Genomic DNA, 20,025 nt, shown 5'->3' with positions numbered 1-20,025 from the left:
CCCCAGCACTGGAATTACAAGCTTGTGCCACCATGCTCTGCATTTTTATGTGGGTTCTGGGGATCAAACTCAAGTCTTCATGCTTGCAAGGCAAGTAATTTTATAACAACTATCTCCCCAGCCTCTCTGTTTTGGATTAAAGGGCTGGAAAGGACACCAAAAAATGGATGTTGTGGGTTGAGTAAATAGCGTTCCTCAAAGAGATACATGTTAGAACCTAATCTTTGGAACTTAAGGGTGTAAGCTTGCTTAGAAAGAGGCTTTGTAGGGGCTGGAGAGATGGCTCAGCAGTTAAGGTGCTTGCTTGCAAAGCCTGATGACCTGGGTTTGATTTCCCTGGACTCATGTAAAGCCAGATGTACAAAGCAGTGTATGCATCTGGAGTTCATTTGCAGTGGCTGGAGTCCCTGGCGCACCCATCCTCTCTGTCTCTCTTATCTCTCTGTGTGTCTGTATCTCTATGCTTTCAAATAAATGAATTTTTTTTAAATAAAGAGGCTTTGCAGCAAAGCAAATGAAGGTTCTTAAGATAGGGCAGGTACCCTGGGGCTGCACAGCTAATTCCAGTGACAAGTGTCCTTCTAAGAGACAGAAAGGAGAAGACCTGGGCAGAGAGAAGAAGCCACAGGAAGGTGAGGCAGAGGTGGAGAGATGGGCCACCAACAGCTGGAAGAGGTGAGGAACTGCAGCTGGGATGATTCTGATTCAGAATTCTGGCCCCTGCCAGAATAATTTTCTGTTGTTCTGGAGGAAGACCTGGCCCAACTCTGTCGTGAGCTCACCTGGTGAGGCTCATCACACCCTGCCGTACGCCATGGCCCACAGATAACCTTCTCTGGGCCCGTGTGTCCCTTCCATGAAACCCAGAAACCTGTGTTCCCCAAAGACAGGCTCCTGCTTCTCCCAGTGAACACAATGTTCTAGAAAGCTGTCAGCCCTGTTTCTTCATAGGCCAGGCTTCTTCTGACCCCATGACTCTTGCCCCTGTCTAAGGGAATGTTCTGAAGAAGACGAGAAACCCAGCTGATGGATCTGGCCCCTCCACACATCCCATTCCTCTCTGTGGTATCCTCAGCCCCTGTCTCCAGAGAGCCTTCGCACACTGATGCAGCAGAGTGTGGTGAGGACCTCACTCTGATTCTGTGCTGGCAGATTTGTCCCTGCCCTCAGTGACTTCATCAGCTTCTGGACAGACTGTGATTCTCGCTCTGGGAAGTCTTGAGGGACTCAGGCGGTGGTTTGTGGCCAGCCACTTGCAGAGGGTGGAGACGACTCAGCGGTGCCTACTTATGTCCCTATATTCCTAAAACAGCTGCTAGACCGGCTCTAGGTGATCAGGTTGAAGAATTTGAATCCCACATGCTGGGGAGATTGCTCAGTGGTTAAGGCACTTGTCTGCAAAGCCTAATGACCTGAGTTTGACTCTCCAGTACGCACACAAAGCCGGATGCACAAAGTGGTGCATGTATCTGGGTTGGTTTGCAGTGGCTGGAGGCCCTAGTGCACCCATTCTCTCTCTCAAATAAATACATAAATTTTTTTTTCCAAAAAAGAATTTAAAAGAATTTGAATCCTTGGTTAGCAACAGATACACTTGTGTCCTGTGGATCCAAGAGCAGGGGCCTAGGAGGACAGGGTGCTAGAATGAAAAGCTCAGCTTGACGCCCTCCCCTCAGGCAAGCCCCTGAGCCTCAGAACCATGTGACAAGTTGAAAATGTCACATGTCACCTGAACTTCTTGTTCATTCTGCTGAAGCTGCACTTCCCACCAAGAATCTGTGCCCACAGGTAGGGTACGGTATCAACATGTTTCTTTTAAATGCCCCTTTTGGGCTGGAGAGATGGCTTAGCAGTTAAGGTGCTTGCCTGTGATGTCTAAGGAACCATGTTTGACTCTCCAGATCCCACACAAGCCAGATGCAAGTGTGCAAGGTCTCATATCCACACAGGGTGGCACACATATCTTGAGTTCAATTGCAGTGGCTGGAGACGCTGGCATACCAATTCTCTCGCTCGCACTCTCTCATAAAAAAAAAAAAAAATTAAGCCCCTTTTATGGGTTGTATTGTTTCTCCCAAATTCAAAATGTCAGTATTTAGAGATAGGGTCTTTTTTTATTTTTAAAACATTTATTTATTTGAAAGAGATAAAATGGACACACCAGGCCCTCTTGGCATTGCGAACAAACTCCAGACATATGCACCACTGTGTATCTGGCTTTACATGAGTACTAAGGAATGAAACCCAGGCCTTCAGACTTTGCAAGCAAACACCTTTAACCACTGAGCCATGTGTCCAGCCCCTACAGATAGGGCCTTTAGAGGGGGAATTAAAGGCCACAGAGGTGGACCCTGATCCTTTATAGCTGGTGTCAAAAAAGTATGAAGACACACACAGAGCTGGATGACTATGTGAGAATACCAGATGAAGGATGTCATCTGTAAGCCAAGGACAGAGACCTCAGGAGAGAAACCAGTGCTGCAGACACCCTGATCTTAGACACAAGAGGAGCTAGATACTGTTGCAGTCAGGTTCACATTGCTGGCAGAAATCACCCAGCCAAGGGCAGCTTTGGGGTAAAATAGGTTTATTTTGGCTTACAGATTTGAGGGGAAGCTCCATGATGGCATGAGCAGAGGGTGGATGTCACCTCCTGGCCAACATCAGATGGACAACAGCAACAGGAGAATGTGCCCAACACTGGCAAGAGGAAGCTGGCTATAACACCCATAAGCCCACGCCCAACAATACACTGCCTCTAGGAGGCATTGATTCCAAAGTCTCCATCAGCTGGGGGCCTAGCATTCAGAACACCTAAGTTTATGGGGGACATCTGAATCAAGCCACCAGAGATGCCCATTGTCAGAGTCCCTGGCTGGTGGTCTGTTATGGCAGCCCAGAGAAACTCATCCAGGATTGTCCCCATAAGGATCCGGAACCACCCAAGACAGAGGAGTCCTTCAGAAACAAGGACTTGGGTCCCTTTTCTAGGTCAGAGCAGCAGCTGGACATACGTCCCTGAGAGGACAAGCGGCAGCTGTAGGAACCAGGTCAGGAATGTGGGCACCTGGCTCCCTCAGTCCTCATGAGTGGGGATGGGAGCTTAATTGTGACGATGTTTCAGTTGGTCAACAGGCACCCCAGGGAGAGAGGTCTGACCACATGACAGAAGGGCTGGGAATGAGAGGCTAGCAGAAACTTGCGAAGGACTGAACGTGGCCTATCTTCACATTGCCTGAATGGTGGCCAAGGAGAAGCAGAGCCTGGGCAGAGGCTGTGGACAGGGCGGCCTTCACGCTGGCCGGTGGCTGCTTTCAGCTGCCCACGTTGGCTTTCCTTCCTGAGGCCTTGGGTGGGCAGAGCCTACTCTGACCGGATGTGGGGTGAGCTGGGAAATGAACCCTTCCCCCACAAGTAGCCCTCAGCCACAAACTGCAGGAGCTGCTAGTTAGACACCTGGACCACTCTTCCCTCTCACCACGTTTAACTCTGAAGTCCCGGGGGTTCTCCACTAACTTCCAAAGCACCCCAGAACTGAGCACTAGCCCACTCCCCAGGGCAGAAGCCTCATTTTTTTTCTAAGAGACAAGGTCTCATGTATCCCAGCCCGGCCTCAAACTTCCCATGTAGCTGAGGATAACACTGAAACCCCTGATCCTTTGGTTGGCTTTCACCTTCCAAGTGCTAGGATTACAAGGGTGAGCCACCATGCCCGGTGTCAGCCACCATCTAAGTAAGCCACCATGTGTGACCTCTAGGCTCAGGGTCTACAGTGAGCATTCAAGACTGTGTGACAGGGCTGGAGAGATGGCTTAGCGGTAGCCTAAGGACCCATGCTCGACTCTCCAGATCCCACATAAGCCACACGCACAGGGTGACAGAAGCGCGCAGGGTTGCACGTGCGCACAATGTAGCACGTGTGTCTGGAGTTCGACTGCAGTGTCTGGAGGCCCTGGCATGCCGATTCTCTCTCTCATTTAAAAAACAAAAACAAACCGACTGTGTAACAGATGCCACCAGGATAGGCAGCTGAAAACAGGAAGCCTGGGTTGGTCCTTCTGCCCCAGTTGCAGGATCTGGGAAGGATAGCGGAGTCTCTGGCATCAGGTACTATGAGGGTTCAAGTTTTCAAAGCGCCACACCATGGCGATGCACCTCCGGATCTCTGTACAGCAGCCTCTGGTTGATGGCTGGCTGGCCCAGCCTCATCTGAGACCCTTGTGCTGTGGGGGGGGGGGGGAACGCCCCAGGGGAATGTCTGCCTGCCCTGAGGGGCTGGGTGGCTTCAATGCTGCAGCTAGGGTTGAGTTCTGGAGGGCTGTTTTTGCCCTATACCTGGGTAAGCATTAAGGAGAAACAGGAGCAAAACCGCTCTTCATAGGAAGTCATACCGGGGACGGAGGAGCCAGTTGGATGCAAGCTATGCTCCTGGCAGGAACCTCCTGCAAACCTGGGTGGGCTGGCTCCTCCTGAGTCAGCCCCCCCCCACACCTTCCCAAGTCTGTGAACCAATCAATCAAGTCTCTCCTGACACACACCTGAGTCTGATGAAAAGGCTCACCTTACTGTGATGTCTGATGCTTATAAAGGAGTCTATGTAAGTTCTCTCTTCTGCCTGTGGTTCACCAGAGTGTAAAGCTCTGGAGGGAGAGGGCCACTTCCTTCTGCCCGGGTATTTTCCTTCCTGCCTCCTATAGGTGTTTTGGGGGGTGCTTTCTCACTTTGTTATGTGTATGATCTTACTTGGCTCTCTGAGTCCTGAGGTGTTTCTTAGTCCTCTCTGGTCTTTGGTGTGAAGTGGATCATTTGGTTCCCAGACTTTGTCTTGCCCATGTGGGTGTGGGGTGTCTCCTCCAGAGCCCTTTGGCCCTGCTGGAGATCTCTCTGTGATTAAATATTGTTTCCATTTCCCCTCTTCGTTTCTATCTGGACAAGAAGGAGGAGAATTCTCCTCTGGCTTGAGCCTTTCAGCTAAGCCTCCTCTCCGAGTGTTGATTACCTCTACAATAAACCACAGAATTCATAATTTACCCTTCGTGGAGTCTGTGTTATCAATCTTTTGCTAAAATAAGGACCCAAAAGTCGGGCTTCACAGAGCCTTCCTGAGTCCCCACATCCTGCATCACTAAGATCTCACCATCACCTGAACTACTCTAGCCCAAGCAGGAAGCGTGAAAAGGACTCAGGACAGAGCCTAGCCACATCCCCTGCACCTGACTGAAGTGCGCTCTGTCCCTCTTGCCCCTGTGCCAGCTCCCTGGCTCTGGCTGAGTCAGTGCCACAGAGCACAGCGGTCACTGTCCCATTGTCCGCATGGCCATTCTGTTTTCTTTGATTTATGACTTGTAGCAGGTTGAATCTCAGGAAAGGAAGCTGCACGCCATTGCGTTTCTAGGTCCTCCTGCCTTCGCTGTGCCTCTCCAGAGCCTGTGCAAGGGTTCACTGTCAGAGTGACCCTCAGGCTCTGGAAATGTCTGGAAATGATAAACTTCCCACGAAATGAGGCTATTTTATATGTCAATCACAGTACGCTTCTCCGACGCAACCCAACCTTGTGAGCCGGACAGAAAGCCCAGCCCCGTAGACTGCAGGGCGGGACCTGCAGAAGGCTTTAGTCTGCCAGGCCATGCCCTGACTCTGCCATTTCCCTTCCGCAAGGGCTGTGCTGGGAATGGGATGCCAGAGGAACCGGCGCCCACTCTGCCCAGGGCTCAGAAGCCACCGTCTAAACCAAGGACACAAGAGCCACACAACTAGTTTTTTGTGACCTTTCCAAAACCCAAGTTCCATCCCCTTCCCTCTGGAAAGGAAGGGGGCAAACCACCACTCCCCTTAACCAGTTGGGGCGAGCAATTCCCAGCCTATTCTCTCACCTCTCAGCTCCCCTTTCAGGAAAGACCCTCTGGCTTGTGTGATCCCCAGCATGCCACTGCCCTCCTCCACCATGTGCAAGGGGCCCCCTCCCTTTACTCTCCAATCCCACTGTCCTTCCTTCCAGATGGTTCCATGGGGTGCGCAGGGCTCCCTGCCCTGGGAGCAGAGGCTTTTTCTACCTCACGTCTGCAGAGTATATCCCTCGCCACTGGCCTCTGTAATGTGTTCTCTCAGGGCTCCCAACTAGAGCTCTGTAAGTGACACATTCAACCCTTTTCTAGGTCCCGTATCAGTGACACCGGCCTACAGATTCCATCCAATCATCTGGCAGCTGCTTCCTGACCAAGCCTAGTGTTGGAAGTGATGGGGGTGTGTAGTGGTTTGATTCAGGTGTCCTGAATGCTAGGTTCCCCAGCTGATGGAGATTTGGGAGTTAATGCCTCCTGGGGGCAGTGTATTATTGGGGGCAGGCTTATGAGTGTTATAGCCAGTTTCCCCTTGCCAGTGTTTGGCACACTCTCCTGTTGCTGTGGTCCACCTGATGTTGGCCAGGGGGTGATGTCCACTGTCTGCTTATGCCATTGTTTTTCCCCCTACCACCATGGAGCTTCCCCTCAAGTCTGTAAGCCAAAACAAACCCTTTTTCCCACAAGCTGCTCTTGATGGGGTGTTTTCTGCCAACAATGCGAAACTGACTGCAACAGGGTATTTATGTGATTTCATGACTGAAGCATCAGAAAAAAAAATGAAAGAATTATTCACAGTGGTCTTCCAGACACGACCTGACTGTTGCGCTTGTGAACTCAGGAGTTTGGTTGCCTGCACATGGCCACTCCCTCGATACTGTCATGGATAGCGGCTCATGAGGCCTCACGCCTCCCTGACGAGCTACTGGCAGTTATATATTGCTGGGGGTGGGGGGCATATTCTTCAGTGGCAACTTTCCCATGCTGTATTAAGTAACTCCTCCACTACACACACTTCCATACTTATGGAAGCAACCCTAACTAAGCTCAGTAGGTTACCAAAAAAAAGGGGGGTATCCAAGAAGTGGGACTAATTGAGAAGAATAAGGAGTTTGGAGGGGGACAAGGGAAGGTAATGGGAATGAAGAATTATATACACGTATGAAATTTGCAAGTCAAAAACAGTTTAAAAAATTGGGCTGGAGGGGAAGGAAGGTTTAGCAGTTAAGGTGTTTGCTTGCAAAGCTGAAGGATCCCGGTTTGACTCTCCAGGACCCACTTAAGCCAGATACACAAGGTGGCGCATGCATCTGGAGTTCGTTTGCAGTGGCTGGAGGCCCTGGCATGCCCCCACCCCCTTCCTCTCTCTCAAATAAATAAATAAAATATATATTTTTTAAGTTTAAAAAATTATTGACAGCTCCAGTCCAGGTCTCCACATACCAAGGGTCCAAGGAGCCCTGGTCATCATGGGTCTTTGGGGAGACCCACCTAGGGAGAGGAGAACAGTGGTGATGCCTAAGTTATGGGGTGCTCAGTGGCCTCTGGCCCATACTGCACAGCTGACAGCCTCTGGATCTGTCACCCATCTCCAACACCACCAGCCACTTGTCCCCTACCATCTCTTAGCTGACCCAGGTCAAAGCAAAAAGCAAGGATACACCAACCGGGCCATTATAGTAGACCCAGCTTTCCCCTCCTGACATAGGCCACCAGGGCTGGACGGCAGGAGGACAAGGTATGTCCATCTAAGTTATTCTCTGGATCCTAGAAGCATCACTCCTTTAAACACACCTGCTCCAAATCCATGTCCCAAACCGCCTCCTCTGGCAAGTCAGATAGTGTTAGCTCGTGAATAAAGCTGACTTCTCCTACTGTGCAGCATGCGGCCTGCCCTAGGCCTCCAGCAGAGCGAGGCTCAGCAGCTGAACTCTGCTGAGGTTCTGCTCCGGCCTCTGCCGCCGCCTCCCTGCCACGTGGCCAGAGGGCAGTGTCTCTCCATGAACCTCAGCATCCTCAGTGGGAAAATGAAGATTATGAACACAAGACTCTCCCTCACTGGTTGGTAATCCATTTAAGTTTTTTTTTTTTTTTGCATGTGTGTGCATATATATATATGTATGTTCGTATGTGTGGGAGTGCATGTGGGGGTTGCACGGGTGTGTGAGAGTGTGTGTGTGTTAGTATAGAGGCCAAAGTTTGATGTTGGTGTCAACTGCTTTCCACCTTTATTTATTTACTGATGATTGATTGAGAACATGGCCGCTCTACAGCCTCTTGCCACTGCAAACCAACCCCAGGATCATTTGCCCACCACTTTGTCCATCTGGCTTTTTATGGGTACGGGGGAATTGAACCCAGGCTGGGAGGCTTGCAAGCAAGCACCTTTAACCATTTCAACCATCTCTTCAGCCCCAATTTACCGTATTTATTGAAATAGGAGCTCTCATAACACCTGGCTCATTGATTCTAGTTGAGCTGGCTAGTTTGCCACAGGGACCTGCCTGGGACTGAGCGCCAGGATTCCAGGCAGGTGCCACGACACTCTAGTTTTTACGTGGGTGCTGGGGATGTGAACCCAGGCCCTCCCACTTGTGCTTTATCCCCTGAATCACTGTCCTAAGCCCTTCCTTAGGTCTTAATCCAGTCCAGACCACAGTGAGGGCTCAGTTAGCGCCTGCTCTTGCTTATCATCCGGATTTCACAGAGAAGTTAGGGTTCCAGACCCGCACTTGAGAATCCAAGCCAGTGGTACCTGCCAGGTTCACTGAGAGCATGCCCACTGAGTCTCGAAGGCTGGAAAGGTGGGGGCCCGTGTTTAATAAGAGACAGAGGGGGCTGGAGAGATGGCTTAGCGGTTAAGCGCTTGCTTGTGAAGCCTAAGGACCCCGGTTCGAGGCTCGGTTCCCCAGGTCCCACGTTAGCCAGATGCACAAGGGGGTGCACGCGTCTGGAGTTCGTTTGCAGAGGCTGGAAGCCCTGACACGCCCATTCTCTCTCTCTCCCTCTATCTGTCTTTCTCTCTGCGTCTGTCGCTCTCAAATAAATTAAAAAAAAAAAAAAGAGAGACAGAGGAAGTCACAATCAACACATACTCCTGCCCCAGACAAAGGATGCATTCTCCCACCTGGTCCTCAGAGCCATGGCCCTGGTCAGCTGCCTCCCAGGACCCAACCTGTGGCTCACTACTCACGGAGATGGTGAGCGTAGCGCAGGTGGAACGTGTCACAGCCATGCACATGATGGTACAGCGTCTTCTCAATCAGGTCCTGTGGCTCGTAGCCTGTGAGCTCAGTCACCCTAGGAGAGGATGGTGCCTCCATGAGTCACATTGCACTCTTTCTCTCTCTCTCTCTCTCTCTCTCTCTCTCTCTGTCCCTCTCTCTTTCTTGATCGCCTTGCCTTTAAATTAATCTTGATTTTGCCAACCAATCAAGTGTTAAAAGGCCCACGGTGGCGGGTGGAGGTGGGGGGAATGTTGACTTTGGAAATGGAGAATGATCTTTCTTACAAGAAGCAAGTCTTTGAACTCTAGTTCAGGGCAGGATATGGAACTGTTTGTAAGTGGTAATTTCTCCTGAAACCACTGGCTACAAGTGTGGGGTGACTTAGCATCTGAGCTTTTCTTGAAACTTGGCTTATCTGTGGGTGCTGAGGAGGAAACTTTGATACCAACATTGGGAAAAACTGCCATGATGAAAGAGCCACTCTGGGGGGAGGGGGGGCTACAGGGACAGTCCTTGGTGAATCTCGGTCTTTATTCTGATAAAATGCACATATAAGGGCTGGAGGGATGGCTCGGCAGGTAAAAGCACCTACTGTGCAAGCATGAGGACCCGGGTTCGATCCCCAGCACTCATATAAAAGAGCAGTTATGGTCACCCACGCCTGTACCTTAGTGCTAAGGGGGTGGAGACAGGAGGATCCCTAGGATTCTCTGGTCAGCCAGTTTAACAACAACAACAACAAAAAAAAAAAAGCAAGCAAGCAAAAACCCCATGGAGTTCCAGGCTCGGTGAAAGACTCTTTCTTAGGAAGTGAGGGGGAATAGTAGATAAAGGACAACTCCCACCATCTTCCTCTGGCCCCCATATGAGTGTGCACAGGGCAACCACGCATGTGCCCACACACCACACCACATGCCCACACATGCACATCACACATACAAATACACACACGCCAACGTACGTGCCATAATGTAGTAACCACTCTTATGTGCACAATCCGGTGACACTGACTGCAGTCATTCACATTGTCCCGCCATCACCCCACACAGAGACTCTACCCCACTGGACATCGCCTCCCTTCTGCTTTTATGTCTCTTTGCATTTGTCCCTTCTATGTATGTCCTAGAAGTAGAATGAAACAAAATATAGTCTCTTGGGTCTGGCTTCCTTCACATAACATAACTTTTTATTTTTTTATTTTTTATTTTTTTGGTTTTTCGAGGTAGGGTCTCACTCTAGCCCAGGCTGACCTGGAATTCACTAAGGAGTCTCAGGGTGGCCTCGAACTCATGGCAATCCTCCTACCATAAAGGCATGTACCGCCATGCCCGGCTAGCATCACAAGTTTTAAAATATTTTTTTGTCCATTTTTAATTTATTTATTTGAGAGTGACAGACACAGAGAGAAAGGCAGATAGAGGGAGAGAGAGAGAATGGGCATGCCAGGGCTGCCAGCCTCTGCAAACGAACTCCAGACGCGTGCGCCCCCTTGTGCATCTGGCTAACGTGGGACCTGGGGAACCGAGCCTCGAACCGGGGTCCTTAGGCTTCACAGGCAAGCGCTTAACCACTAAGCCATCTCTCCAGCTCAAGCATAACATTTTTTAAGGTCAATGTGCATGTGAGGCATGTGCCAGAGCTCCTTTGTACAGCTAAATGCGATCCCACTTTATGGGGAGACCACATTTTGTATTTTATTTATCCACGCATCCACTGATGGGCATTTGGGGTTGTTGCCCTATCTTGACTATTATGCATTGGACGTTTAACTCTCTTCTCTACACTGAGCACTGGTGAACTGGCATGTCTCTGAATCCTCCAGCCGAATGATTCCTATTTATGGCACTTATGGACTAAATAGCAATTTTCAAGCACTGTATCAGTGGAGGATTGACCCCTCCCCCAAGAAAACAGTGTAATGGCTGCAGATATTATGACTGAAAGGTAAAGCTCCAGGTCTCCGTAAGAAATGGAATCTGTTCGCCAGCATGTCTGTGACATGATCCCAGCCCCAAGCATATTAGTTTCCCTTTTCTGTGCTTTGAAGAAACATGGCTGTCAGCAGCTCTTTCAGCTCAGCCTCTCGGCGCTGTTCTGCCAGTGGGTGAAAATTGTGTGTGGCAACGGTACCATTTCCCAGACTTGGGATCGCCGAGCTGGGAACCGTGCCCTTAGAGGAGGTGGCCCTAAACATCTTGGTGACAGATATTCGAAGACAGATGAAGGAGCACAAGGAGAGATTCCACAGGAGGTGAGGCTATGGGAAGAAGCCAACACTGGGGGTGGGGGCAGCGACAGAGGTAGGAGTAATGAAGAAGGTTGGGGGACATGCTGGGGTGGGAAACACTCACTGCAGACAAGAAAAAGGCGCCTGACCTCACTCTCATTTTTCGACCCTCTTCCCCTTCTGCTTGGGCTCTGGATTGTAAATCTCCGAGAGCCTCGTGTTGCCCTAATGGGTGTCCCTCCAAGGTGAGGGAGAAGGAACAAAGCTCTGGGTAAGGGGAGGGGAGAGGAAGCTTCACTGGCTCCACTCTGGTCATTCTGACTTGGGGGACTTTTTGAGGCCCTCCCTCTTGACTCTGGCTCCAGGTGATCTAAAGGCCACCTGGCATGTCAAACCCATCTGACAGTGGCTCTGCGGCAGGACTATGGAGACAGCTGGCTGTCCCCCAAAGAGACCCATGCATGTCTGAAGCACGGGATGAGAGGCTCTGGGGCCCCTGGGGTGTCAGGCTGGGGAACAAGGGCCCCAACGTGTCAGTGAATCAGAAACACATGCACCACACTCTCATCAAAGTAATCACCAGCTCTAAAAATTAAAGGGCAGGAGAAGAGCTTGGCAGGACGCCTCAGTGGGTTTTCCAAACCTCTAGTGTCTGAAGACCTGTCAGTGGGATGTGCCAAACCCCAAACATTACTGGCTTCACCCATCCTTAGCAAAAGCACCAGCTACAGTTTCAAAGTGAATCACCACAAACCCCGGAGGATCCCAACGTCAGGTTACGCCGAGTTCAGTCGTGTCTGAGATTATGCTGCTGGGGCGGCCAGACATGGGGCCGCGGGTCCTCCAGCCAATCGCCTGCCCGTAGCTCCTGGGGTTTGGATGCTGAACTTGATGCTGTCCTCCTAGTTGCTGGACCAGCCAAGGCCCTGACCCTTGGACCCACGGAGCTGCAACGTGACCGAGACCCAACCCCTCAAGTCCCTCTGAAGTGACTGCCCTTCCAAACAGGCCTGATGACTTTGCTAGAACACTCCTGACACTCAGTGGTGGTGGGGGAAGCGTGGGGGGGGGGGATGCAGTGTTTTGGTAGGGACAGGCAGTTTCCCTCCAGGTGCCAACTTTCTTTCTTACTTACTTTGGGTACAGTCCTCATATCTGGGGTACAGGGGCACCCACCGACACTCCTCCAAGGCCACGTCTGAGGTGCCCTTCGCTCAGCCTGACTGCTGAGTGCCAGTCAGAAAGGTGAGACCTTGCCTCAGGAAATAGGAGTCTCAGTGTTACCTCTGCCTCCACACACTTGTGCACACACTTGCACACACAGGTGTGCCCATGACAAGGCCCTCTAGCCTTCTGCTTACTCTTCGTGTGAAGTTTCTGGTGAGACAGGGCGACTCTGTGACACCAGCTCTTATCACTTCTCCTTTCTATGTGTCTGTTGCACGTGCGTGTGTGTGTGTGTGTGTGTGTGTGTGTGTATAGTGCCTATACATATGTGTGTGCTGGTGCACTAGCATGCAGAGGCCAGGGGAGAAAGTCAGGTGTCCTCTGACCCTCGTCCATTTGTTCCCTTGAGTTTCTTCTCATTGAACCTGTTGGGATATCTGTTGTTGGTTAGAGTGGCTGACTGGCAAACCCCAGTGATTCTCCTGTCTCCAGCTCTCCCCTGCAGGACTGAGGATACAGGCATGCCTGGCCACACCCACCTTCACATGTGGATGCTGAGGGCGCTGCAAGGCCTCTTACACACTGAGCTATCTCCCTAGCCCGCCTCTCCCCTTTGAATGGTTCTGAGGCGATGGAAGGGTTATCTTCTCACCTCCTGCCCTGGATCAGGTAGACATGTCTTTTCACAATAAAGAATCAAAACAGTGGGTAAAGGGCTAGAGAGATGGCTTAGCGGTTAAGGCACTTGCTGGCAAAGCTAAAGGACCTCTGTTCGATTCCCCAGGATCCACGTAAGCCAGATGCACAAGGTGGCACCTGTGTCTGGAGTTCGTTTGCAGTGGCTGGAGGCCCTGATGTGCCTGTTTTCTATATGCTTCTCTCTCTCTCTGCTTCTCTCTCTCTCTCTCTCTCAAATAAATGAATATATATATATATATATATATATACATATATATATATGTCATTTTTTATTTATTTATTTGAGAGCGACAGACACAGAGAGAAAGACAGATAGAGGGAGAGAGAGAGAACAGGCACGCCAGGGCTTCCAGCCACTGCAAACGAACTCCAGACGCTTGCACCCCCTTGTGCATCTGGCTAACGTGGGACCTGGGGAACCGAGCCTTGAACCAGGGTCCTTAGGCTTCACAGGCAAGCGCTTAACCGCTAAGCCATCTCTCCAGCCCAATAAAAATATTTTTAAAGGTGGGTAAAATGATTGACTTTATGGGATATTTTAACACCATACTTCCCTTTCCCCAGTCCCCTTTCCTTTTCTTTCCCCCCTTTTTAAAATTAAATTTAGTTATTTGAGGGAGAGAGATGGTGGAGGGAGAGAAAGGCACAGATAGAGAGAAAGGGCCTCCAGCCACTGCAGAAAAACTCCAGATGCATGCGCCACCTTGTGCATCTGGCTTATACAGGTTCGATGGGGAATCGAACCTGGGTCCTTAACACTTCACACGTAAGTGTCTTAACCACTAAGTCATCTCTCCAGTTCCCCCCTTTTTTTTGAGACAGGGATCTCACTCTATAAGCCCAGGCTGACCTCAATCTCATGGAAATCCTCCTGCCTCAGCCTCCCAAGTACTGGCATTATAGGCATGAGCCACCATACCTGATAACACCACTTTTTAAGTAAAAAAAAAAAAAAAAAAAAAAAAAAACAGGAAGAAAGAAAGAAAAAATCAGTAGCCCAGCATGGTGGCACACGCTTGTAGTCTCAGCCTCTCATTCGTGGCTGGGTGAAGGGTTGTTTGAGCGCTGGCATTCCTGGATCTCAGCCCACTTCTTCCCGCCCTGCTGCCACAGAACCCACGGACCAAGAGGCAATGCAGCCTTGCAGGGAGAGGAGGCTTTGCTTTTTCAATTGCTTCCTATCCATTATCTAATTTCAACAGTCAGTGAATAGGAAGGTCTGTCCTCTTGCTGAAAAGACAATGAAAGGGGTTGGGGCAATGGCTCCATTGGTAAAATGCTTGCTGTGTAAGCATGAAGACCGGAGTTTGGATTCCCAACACCCAAGCAAAATGCCAGCAAGGCAACATGTACCTGTAATTCTAGTTCTGGGGTGGGGGGGAAGCAGAGACAGGAGACTCCCCAGAACTTGCTGGTTAACTGAATCTATGGACTTCAAGTTCAATGAGAGACCTCTCTCATTAAAAAAAAAAAAAAAAGTATTCCAGGTCAGCCTGGGCTACAGTGAGACCCTACCTCAAAAAAACAAAAAACAAAATAATAATAGATAGATGAAGAGATGATAGCAGTTAAGGCACTTGCCTGCAAAGCCTAAGGACCCAGGTTAGATTGCCCAGGACCCATGTAAAACCAGATGTACAAGGTGGTGCTTAAGTCTAGAGTTCTTTTGCAGTAGCTAGAAGCCCTGGTGTGTGCAATCTCTCTCTCTCTCTCAAATAAATAAAATATTTAAATAATACTAAGATGTACAGTGTTTAAGGAAGGCACCAATGACAACCTCTGGCCTCCACAAACAGACACACATATGCCCACACACATATAAACACACACACACACACGCACACCAAAAACGTACACAAAACATGCAAAATATGAAAGAGAAAAGATTGACTTGTTTTCACAACCCATATTTCTCTCACAAGCTTATAAAATGATTCAGATGTTAGCTAATTAATTAATACAAGTCCTTGAGTCCTAAGGATGAATTCTTTCCATGCATGACTGGGTTTCACTCAATCCCTTTCTGACCCCATACCCTTAGTGAGTCGTTTTTCTTTTGTTACTCTTCCAGCTTATTTTTGTGTAGCTCTCAAGGGCCAATTTCCACTATGGTAATCTTCTAGCATATCACAGCTGTCAGTCTCCACGGCAGGTGCCACACTCACCTGGAGTCCAGGAATATGAGCTTCAGGTCGAGGCTGGCCCTGAACATGAACATATTACTGTGCAGCTTGATCTCCGTGATGGCACTGGGTGGCAGAGACTGGCCCACGGCCACCAACCCCACAATCTGGTAGCAGGAGTCATACAGGGACATATCCAGCATGTACTGTCTGATCTTCAAGTAACCACTGCAGTGGATGACCTGGGAAGGCAGAGCGCAGGGTCAGCAGGGTGCATCCTGGGGCTTAGGCTCTCACCACTGTTTCCAGCTCAGTGCTAGAACATTCCCTGGGCCAGTTTCCGTGGAGCTGCCCGGCCAACACACCGATGGAGGACTGAGGCATTGCTCGGCACCCGTGAGCCATGCCTATTCCAATATAGCAATGTCATAATGAAGTGAAGGGCTCCTGTCCAGTGGCGTCTGTGCAGGAAATGCGACAGGTTCCAGCTCTCTAATCCATGAGAGACTTAGACGTAATTAACTCAGTGCCAAGTTGTGACTAGAGACAGCAAAGGCATGTTAGGGAACTAGCCAGTTGTCCCATTAATGCTCACTTCAGCAATTAAGATATTTTCTGCTTCCCAGAGGGATTGAGCATCTGTAGTACCTGATATGCTATCACGCCAGGGCATAAAACATTCTTTTGGTAGAATTTTTATTTTTCTTCTGTTTTTTTTATTTTATTTTATTTTTTGGCAGTGTGTGGGGGATTGAACCCAGGGCCTTGTGCAAGCAGTGTAACATTAAGCCACACTGTCATTGCCAGCCCTCAGAAGATTTTTTTTTTAATCTTCATTTTTAATATACTTGATTTTTGTTGTTGTTGTTTTTTGTTTGTTTGTTTGTTTTGAGGTAGGGTCTCCCTCTAGCTCAGGCTGACCTGGAATTCACTATGTATTCTCAGGGTGGCCTTGAACTCACAGTGATCCTCCTACCTCTGCCTCCCAAGTGCTGGGATTAAAGGTGTACGCCACCATGCCTGGCTTGACATTTTAATTTATATACTTGATTGCTAAGCCAAGGTTTCATTGGTAACTCAAGCTAGAGTGGCTGTTCTACTCTGAAAGAAACCTCCTTCCAATAGTTAGAACCAAAGACCATACAGAAGAGGATTTGCTATGCCCCAGGGCCAAACAAAAACATCTACATCACCTTAAACCTCATGTTGGGAGCATTTATACCATAGTGTCCTGCTAGAATCATGATGGCTATAATTGGTGGTGACTGGCCAAGTCCTTATCCTCAAAATATTCTTCTCTCTATCCCTCCCTCCCTCCCTCCTTCTCTCTACCTAAAGGGTTTCATTGAGCCCTGGCTGCTGGCCTGGAACTCAGTACGTAGCTGAAGATGACCTTGAACTTCTGATCCTCCAGTCTCCACCTTCCATGTGCCAGGATTGCAGGCCTGCCCCATCACACCAAGCACCCAGTGCGTATAATAATGGGAGGGCACCCAAGTCTTCCTGCATGCTAGGCCGACACCACACCCTGAGCTGTATCCCCAGTCCTCCAAAAAGACTAGTCGCTTCCAAGGGCCAGGTTGAGGAGCGGGGTGCGATTACACAGGGGAAAGCTCGACTTGGCACGTGCGGAGGACTCTGCCATTCCCATGGTGAACCCCATCAGGAGCGTCGGCTTTACTGGAACATTCCAGGGGGGGAAGAGCTTACTGCTGCCCTGGGATTCTGCCCTGGAAAGTGGTTACTCATCCAACTCCAAGGGCAGCTGCTTGTGCAAAGTGGAACTCGCAGGTGCCAGGACAAAAGTCTGTCCGAAGCCACACGCACGCCTGGTCTACAACGTGATAAAATCTAGCCTGCCCGAAACATCCGTGTAAAGTGCCAGCCCACCTGCTGGGCTCATAAGCCACCTGGAGCTTTTTGTAAGGACTGACGTGGGTTCCCCAGGCTTCCCTTGTGAACTTGATCTCGAGTGTGAAACAGAATGTAAAACACACAATGAAGACCCGCTGCCAGCTCTTCCCTTCCCCATGGGGGGCTCTGCATACCTTGTATCCACTGCATGTCAAGCCTGCATTTCTTTTTGCCAAGACACATTTCATTCGAAGGAAGAAGGACCGCTCGATCTCATACTCTGAAAGCCGGAATGAGAGAGGTTAAATGGGCAACTACCCGCCTGCTTCCCCATTTTCCTCCCAAACAGCCCTGGCAAATTCCCAGGGCAGTCACGGCAGCCAGACACCGCCTCATGGGTGTCCAGACCCTGACCCAGCAAGCTGCCACCAGCAGCCGTGGTCTGGGCGGGGTGGGGAGTCCAGAGACCGTACCCATTTTCATGTGGTTTCCAAAGGGAAACAGTCTGAACCACAGCCCCAGCAAAGCATCATGAAAAGGCCAGGGGGTGAACCTAGCAAGGCAGGCACCGTCTGCTACTGTTCCTTCCTGAAGGCCACAGAGTGACTGGTACCAGGAGAGCCACCAGGGCCAGTTCTGCAGTGGGTGCTTAAGTCGCTAGAAAGGTCTGAAGTATCTAACTTCCCTTAGGGCAGCAGACAGACATTAAATGCCAGTCACAGCTTAGCCCCAAATCCCTCCTACGCTGCAGGCTTGGTCACACGGAAACTTAAAGACTCTCATTTCAGGACCTCCACCTCCACCTCAAGTCTCTGTCTTCCTAAGGCTTTCCCCCCATGGCTCTGGAGCGAGGCCACAGCTTTCCTGCATTCTTGCAGCCTTCACACACAAACCTCTGCCTCATTATTTCAAATGCTTATGAGCCCTGTGAGGAAACAACCTCTGCTTTATGGATACAGGAGGCACAAACAGAGAAGTGCCCACACCGCCAGGTAAGGAAGGGGGGTTTCAGATACAGCCACTTGGTATAGGTTAATAAATGCAACTTTAAAGAAGGGTGACCACTAGAAAGGAAGCAAGGACTTCCACCCCCACCCCCACTCCCCCACTTCTTGCACCTTTCTAAGAAATTTAGGGAATCTGGAGATCCCTCTCCCTCCCCTAGTTGGAGATACCTTCCAGCTTTTACCCAGAATTCCTCCTGCAGCTGGGCTCTGCAAGCATGCAGCTTCCCTCTAAGATGGCTGCCCATCTAAACCATGCAGATAAGCACTGAGACATGGGAGCTCAGGTTGTAAAACATTTTCTGAGCCAGGCGTGGTAGCGCACACCTTTAATCCCAGCACTCAGGAGGCAGGGATAGGAGAATAGTCATGGGTTCAAGGCCACCCTGAGACTACATAGTGAATTCCAGGTTAGCCTGGGCTAGAGTGAAACTCTATCTTGAAAAACCAAAAAAAAAAAAGATTTCTGGTAATTATTTGGTCTACCTCACTAGACAGTGAGGGTCCTTTCAGACACAGAAGATCAACTCTGCAAATAAGTCAAAGAGAAAACCAAGCACTTGGGGACCTTGAACCCGGTCTCCCTTTGACAGTGAAATGACTTGGCATGTGACACCAACATTCCCAGTCTACTGCTTCTTCTCTTATGCTGTTGCTGTGTTTCAAACTTGAACCCCACAGATGCAAAGGAGAAAGGGTCTCATGAGAGTCCTAAGATTCATTTCCTTTCATTTTGTGGACACTTTTGGAGATTATGACGTGGGGGCGGGTTAAAGAGGCGCCAGGGTGAATGACAGAAAGCCATCCCAAGAGTGTAAGAATCACAGAGCACCCCAGCTCGATCCCCATCTCATCTCTGAAGCCGCCCCAACGGGCCTTTTCTTGAAAAGAAATAACAAGAACCTGAGATGCTCAACCTCATGCTACAAGAGCAAGAACGTTCTTAAGGAGTCACTCTTCCCAAGAGAGAATAGTAGAGAGTACTAGAAATGGAGCTCTGGCTAGCCAGCCCTCCCTCCCTCTCTCCCTCCCTCCCTCCCTTCCTCCCCCCCTCCATCCCGCCCTCCCTCCCTTCCTTCCGCCTTCCCTCCCTCCCTCCCTCCCTCTTTCCTTTCTATCTGCCTTTTGCGACCTCAAACCTGATCAGAGAACAGCTGGTTACCCCTAACAGTCATGCCACTATTACATGAGCAGGCACATCTTAGCCAGTCCATCCTCGTTACTCTTCACGGTTCTACTTCAGCATTTTGTTCGAGTGGAGAACTTTGATCAAGCTTGGAACCACAGCCCAAGGCACACAGGAGACCTATTCATCAGCAGGCTGTTGGCATCACAGGGCTGTCAGATAGAGGAGAAAAGCCAGGGCCCTGGCACTTTAATTTAAGGAGGCATTCGCGTGCTGCCCGTGGCTTCTGAACTGATTTGTGTCATGGCACAAAACCGAGATCCCTGCTCAGAATGATGCTCCCAAAACATAAGGCAAAATAGATTACAAAAGGAACCAACTGGGCTGGAGAGATGGCTTAGCTGTTAAGCGCTTGCCTGTGAAGCCTAAGGACCTCAGTTCGAGGCTCGATTCCCCAGGACCCGCATTAGCCAGATACAGAAGGGGGCACACACATCTGGAGTTCATTTGCAGTGGCTGGAGGCCCTGGCACGCCCATTCTCTCTTTCTCTCTCTCTGTCGGCCTGATTTTCTCTTTGTCTGTCCCTCTCAAATAAATAAATAAAACAGAAAAAAAAATTAAAAAAAAAAGGAACCAACTGTGCAGGAATAGTGTTTCCAAAATATTTAAACACAGTGATAGGAATACAAATACTGCCTTGCTGTTACATTAAGTGACAAGATTTGGTAGCAGGACTAGTAAGTCTTGAAATGTGAAG

At 49.8% G+C, this 20,025-nt stretch overlaps 1 protein-coding gene across 1 annotated transcript in view; it reads right to left on the bottom strand.

Moving 5' to 3' along the window:
* The window catches only part of Sim2 (SIM bHLH transcription factor 2), a 52,394-nt gene that overhangs the window by 10,140 nt on the left and 22,229 nt on the right, over window positions 1–20,025 (bottom strand). Inside the window, exons 5-7 of the mRNA XM_045151164.1 lie at window positions 17,332–17,417; window positions 15,326–15,525; window positions 9,034–9,140 (exon numbers count right to left, since the gene is read on the bottom strand). Of these exons, the coding sequence (XP_045007099.1) occupies window positions 9,034–9,140; window positions 15,326–15,525; window positions 17,332–17,417 (393 nt within the window). The remainder of the gene's footprint in view (window positions 1–9,033; window positions 9,141–15,325; window positions 15,526–17,331; window positions 17,418–20,025) is intronic.

The sequence above is a fragment of the Jaculus jaculus genome, chromosome 5 (assembly GCF_020740685.1).
Source record: "Jaculus jaculus isolate mJacJac1 chromosome 5, mJacJac1.mat.Y.cur, whole genome shotgun sequence".
Taxonomy (NCBI): Eukaryota; Metazoa; Chordata; class Mammalia; order Rodentia; family Dipodidae; genus Jaculus; species Jaculus jaculus.
This window is presented reverse-complemented; position numbering and strand designations above follow the sequence as displayed.